Source organism: Primulina huaijiensis, unplaced genomic scaffold (genome assembly GCF_012295235.1).
Source record: "Primulina huaijiensis isolate GDHJ02 unplaced genomic scaffold, ASM1229523v2 scaffold33307, whole genome shotgun sequence".
NCBI classification, from domain to species: Eukaryota; Viridiplantae; Streptophyta; class Magnoliopsida; order Lamiales; family Gesneriaceae; genus Primulina; species Primulina huaijiensis.
The window spans coordinates 1-5,844 of record NW_027357779.1 but is presented as its reverse complement, the minus strand read 5'-3'; the positions used below and the strand labels follow the sequence as shown (position 1 = coordinate 5,844).

Below are 5,844 nucleotides of genomic sequence, written 5' to 3'. Positions count from 1 at the left end.
TTTATTTTTTATTTTTTATTTTTTTTTTTTTGAAGGATAATATCTCATTATTAAAATAATAAAATAAATATTTTATTATTATTTAAACAATATTTATATATAAAAAAACAATAAAATTAATACATATTTATAATAATTAAAACAAATAAATAAATAAATACATTTGCGTCAAATTTGGCGCAGAGGTGGAGGCTGCGCTATTTTGGCAGCATCCGTTGGAGTCAATTTTTGCACCAAAATGGTGCTAAAATTTTGGTGCAAAGGTTGGAGATGTCCTTAGGAGTGGTGGTGGCATACAATCAATATCAATATATTAAATTCATATTTTTGTTGTTTATTTGAGTTACTGTTTGGACGACAATTTTTGCAGGTAATATAATAAAATTATATTTCTTCGTCCTTTCATCATTCTATAAAATTCAAATCAAAATTTTGAAAGCTTGATTGAATGTTAATATATTCGAATGTTGGGCAATAACGCCAAAATATAGACAAAAGATTAGAGTCATAGAGACGAGGATGTTGAGAGAGACATACAGACACACAATAATAAACAAACTACAAAACATCATGTATGTTAAAATAAAAGTTGGTTTTGCGTCAATCGAAGAAAATTGCATGGAAATATGCCGGAGAAGGTATTGACAAGTAAAAATACGATCAATAGAGATTTCAGTTAAGAGATGAGTGATCACGACTAGTACCTACACAACTTAATAATATAGTATAGAAGTATTGTGAAATTAAATATTTCGATGTCCTCTAAGATAATTACTCTTATGGTCTTGAACTTAATAATATAGTATAGAAATATAGATAATATTATAGATTTATATATATAAAGCAAAAAAGAAGAAGTGATATTTATTTGTCTTTTTATCATCGTGCATGGATGTAAAAGTTGCAAAGGAAAAACTTGTATGACTTATTTCCAAAAAGATGAAACATCTAAATACACCTGAAAATGAAGCGAAATCAAAATGTTGTCGATGTACAAAAGATACATCTTATATGAACAAATAAAGACAAGACTATTTGTTGTTTATTTACTAACAAACATACTATATCTTATTTTAATCTATACGTTCTGATTATTATAACTAGTGCTAGGAAGGTGGTGCTCAAGACCCACTGCGTTATCTGGGATGTATTTTCCCCAGAACCAATGAGCCTTCCAAACTCTATTCATTTCTTCGATCGGCACGTTCTTCGTCTCCGGCACGAACAGGTACACGAAAATCGTCATCAGCACCACCCATCCAGCAAAGAAGTAGAAGAGACCGAACTTCAAGTGACACAGCATTGTCAAGAAAAGCTGTCCGATGATAAATGTGAAGAACATGTTGATAGACACGTTTATCGATTGCCCCGCCGATCGGATTTCTAGGGGAAATATTTCACTGGGAACAAGCCACCCCAATGGTCCCCAAGACCAAGCAAAACCAGCCACATAAACACATATCAACCCCAATGTCAAGTTCCCCATTCCTTTGCTGAAAGACCCGTCTCCCGAAACCCCGAAAACAGAGGCGATCACAGATCCAACGGCGAATTGACAGATGATCATTTGAATTCCACCTTCCAAGAACAAAACCCTTCTCCCAAACTTGTCGACTGTGAAGATTGATACCAACGTGGCGAACACATTTACAAGGCCTGTCACAACTGCGGACATGAGCGAGGCGTCGTCCCCGAATCCCAGTGTCTTGAAAAGAACAGGGGCGTAGAACATAATGACGTTGATGCCGGTGATCTGCTGGAAGAAGGGAATCAAGCAAGTGATTATTAATTGTGGCCTGTATTTTCTTTCCGTTATTTGCTTCCATGGTTGCTCCACACGCTTCGACGCTTCACTTGCTTCCACCAAATCACTGTACTCCAGGTCTACGTTGGCCGTGCCACGAATCTTCTGCAACATTTCGCGTGCCTCCTCTTTCTTGCCCCTTTCAATGAGGGAATTAGGAGTATCAGGCAAGCAAATAGCACCAATCGTCATGATCACAGCAGGAACAGCAGCCAAAGCAAGAGAAACCCGCCATCCATTGTGCTTCATCTTCGCAGTCCCGTAGTTAACAAGATTTGCCGCAAAAATGCCGATGGTTGTGGCCATCTGGAAGCCGATGTTGAGTGCTCCTCTCAGTTTGGGAGGTGCCATTTCTGAGAGGTAAACAGGGACTGACTGGTTAGCGTAACCAATGCCGACACCTAGCAATATACGGCCGATGATGAGCATCTCGACATTGACAGCTGCACCATTGAGTATGGCGCCGGAGAGGAAGACCAGACCTCCAACGGTCATCGAGATTTTGCGGCCAAATGCTCGGGTTGTCACGGAGGCGAAGAAGGAAGCGATGAGTGCAGCTAAGTACAGCGAAGAAGTGAATAAGGTAAGCAAGTGATTCTCAAAACTGCAGTACTGATTGTAGTTCCCTGGAGAGTGTTCCCTCCTGTACACTTCCGGGAAAAACTTCTGCAAGAACTCATCCATCGATGTAACCCCTCCTGCAAATCCATCCCACAATTAATATGATCATTTTCAGAATTTTCCCAAAATATTTGAACAAATATATACACAAACGAGACGAACCTGAGATACCAATGTCGTAACCGAAAATCAGGCCACCGGTTGCTGCAACCAAGCAGGCAACGACCACGAAAGGCGTCACACGGGCTTCATAATTCGCCCCGCTTCCAGACCCGATTTCAATACCTCCCACTGCCATCTTAACTTAATCAACTCACTAATTTTTCTTTTTATTTACACCTCTGATCAATGACATGCAAATTGCTAATGAAACCTTAACTAAAAAGAGAATTTAACAGATAGAGAGGCTCTCTGAACAACTGTACAATGTTTCTGCGTACATTTTTCTCCTAATAAACATATATGTATATATATTCTTGCAGAGAGACCTCCTAATCTTTTTATTCTTCTTTTTTTTTCTGTTTTGATTTTCAGAAGTTCCTATTTCGGACCTACGCGAAGTGGTTACTATGGAGGTTGAAGGTTGCTTATAAATAGAGAGCAAAAGAGGCAATGTTAATGGATAAACGCAAGGTCGACCGTGAACAAGAGAGGACAGACATGGTTTTCTCTGTTTGTTTTAATCAGCATCATCCATATTATAATTAGCCAATATTCATCCACGCATTAGCTTTCGAGTGGCTACTGTTTGAATTTATTCTCTTTTTGCTAAGTTACATTTACACCACAAGTAGAAATCTGGATATAGTGAAAAGTTTAAAAGAAATAAAACTTCTAAAAAATATTTGTAGAAATTATTTTTTTAGTCCATTAATTAGTCTAATTTTTTGTTTTAATTCATTAACTTTACACAATTTGGTTTTGGTACATTAAATTCAAGTCGGCGTATTTCGAAGTCACGTCAATATTTTTTGATGTCATGTTAGCATTTTTCGGTGTCACATAATCAATTGAACCAAAATTAGGGATGTAAAAAAAACAATCTGCGAGCTATTTGGAGCTCGATTCGGTAAAAAACTCGTTTGAGACTGTTCGTTAATTTTATTGAATCAGGATCGAACTTAAGGATATTCGGTTCGTAAGCTCGTGAACATGCTCGTTTATAAACTCACGAGCCTGTTCGTGAGCTCGAGCTCGGCTCGTTTACTATTCACGAATATGTTCTTTTATATGGATTATTCATGTTTTTTGTTGTTGTTAGGTTTGTCGTTTTAGTTATTTATGAATTAATTTATAATTTTATGTCTTAGTTTAAGATTTGTTTATGAAGGTACGTTGTATTAAATGTTCGAGCAAATAGCAATCTTTAATGAGCTTGAATTAAGTTTGAGCTTGAGCTCTATTGTATGCTTAAAAAGTCCGCTTAACGAGCCGAGATCAAATCATGCTCGTTAAATATGATAAACTAGTTATTCATGAACCAAGATCGAATTATTCACGACTCACGAGCTTAGTAATTTCAAAACGAGTCGTGCTCGAACCTCATGATAAAAGCTCGAATCGAGCTCCAGCCGAGGGCCTCGTAATGTTCGGCTAGGTTTGATTCGTTTATATCCCTGATATCCGAAATATCAAAATATTAAAAGTTTCTATATCAAAATCAAACTTTGAAAACTTAATGGACAATTGAATAAATTAGTAGACAAAAATAAGTATTTTCCCAAAATATTATTATGCTAATACATAATCTATGTTTTAAAAATAAAACACAATTAACTCATGTCTTAAAAAACTCAAGCACATTAACCCGATTTGTAAAGAATTATTTCCTGATTTTAAAAACACATGATTTTAAATTCAATTAATTTTACCAAATGAGATTTTTTACAATTTTTATTTCTTACAAGAGGTACTAATATAATTTGCCATATTAATTAAAACACTCTAAAAATTATTAGAAATTTCACGAGAGTTTAAAAATTATTAGAAATTTCACGAGAGTTTAAAAATTATTAGAAATTTCACGAGAGTTTAAAATTTGACAATTTTGATTTTGGGAAGTACGATCAGGTTTCGAAGAGATTTTGATATTAGAAATGCTAGTTTTTTTTAATATATCATATGTCGTTGCTAATCTTCGATGCGTATAACAACGATCGGAAACCTAATGAAGCAATGTCGCGTTGAGGTATTAGAAACCCTGTGGGTCGTGATATTTTTTTCTCGGAGAATAAACAATGATGAAACTCTCAAACTAATATAACTGTCCACAAACCACACTAAAAAATAAACATATTGTATAACACTCACTTAAATATAAACTAAATTAATTATATATAATAAAAAAACTATACAAACTCGTGTCAAAGATCACTAGTATCTATACTGTTAACAAAGAGACATAAGTGAATAATTTTGGTGGAATTTTTTTAATATTCTCAAGTCGTTCTACACTAGTACTACCATATTAATAAAATGTCAAGTTTCTAACGTTAAATATCTGTAGTTTATTGAATGAAACTTTTGTTTTCTAAACAAAGAGTTGTAGGTTCAACTACACCTGACACATTTTATTGATTTTATTTTTTCATAATTATGGCATAATCTTCGTTTTAAAATAAATTATATGATAATTACAAAACCGTTTTTGGTGAAGCCATTTATTTATTCCATTTGTGCCCTTTATTACCTTAATACGAAGCAAAAAAAATATTCAAAATTGAAGAAAAATTATAAATTTTGACTTTATGTTTTTTCCAAAATAAGAAACCAACTACAAAACATTGGCCCTCCTCCCTCTATTCCTTATTCTTCTGTCAACCTCCTCGCACAAGAGATTTGTATTTCAAATTTTCAAGATTAATTTTCCATCCACGTTTATCCTCCGATCCAATCTTATCTTTAACTTCCCACCTACACATTTTTTCAAAATTTTCAATAGCTGTTAAATTTGCTCTGTACCATCATATATATTTTATTTATGGGTAAATTGTAAATAAATCCCTAATACCCAACTCAAATTTATTCCAACTCCCTACACCTAAAAATATTTGTTTAAACTCCCTAAAAGTTTAAAAAAGACAAAAAATACCCATTCTTCCTTAAAATTCTTCTATTGATCCCCGCGCTTCGCAAAATGGTATCAGAGCTTTAGGTTAATTTATTTCAAACACAAAATTTATTTTTACAAAGAAACGAAATGTTTGAGGAGGAGAATTTCGAAAATTATGAATCCGAACTTAGGTTCGAGAAAAATAATTTACAAGGATTATTCCAATATTTTGGAATATACACAAGAACATCTAACTATTGTTAGATATATAGAGCAGAAAGGGAAGCCTCAGCACCCTCAGGTAAACTTATGATTCAAGCTCATAAGTTTATGGAAATTGTACCAGATTCTTCTAAGCTCTCTTTAG

At 34.2% G+C, this 5,844-nt stretch overlaps 1 protein-coding gene across 1 annotated transcript; it reads right to left on the bottom strand.

Moving 5' to 3' along the window:
* Window positions 1–929: 929 nt before the first annotated feature.
* Window positions 930–3,000, bottom strand: LOC140968211 (sugar transport protein 10-like). The gene is made up of 2 exons (XM_073429107.1): window positions 2,588–3,000; window positions 930–2,502 (listed from the first exon to the last, which is right to left on the bottom strand). The coding sequence occupies exons 1-2, from the start codon at window positions 2,721–2,723 to the stop codon at window positions 1,079–1,081; spliced, it is 1,560 nt and encodes a 519-aa protein (XP_073285208.1). The 5' UTR covers window positions 2,724–3,000; the 3' UTR covers window positions 930–1,078.
* Window positions 3,001–5,844: the final 2,844 nt, after the last annotated feature.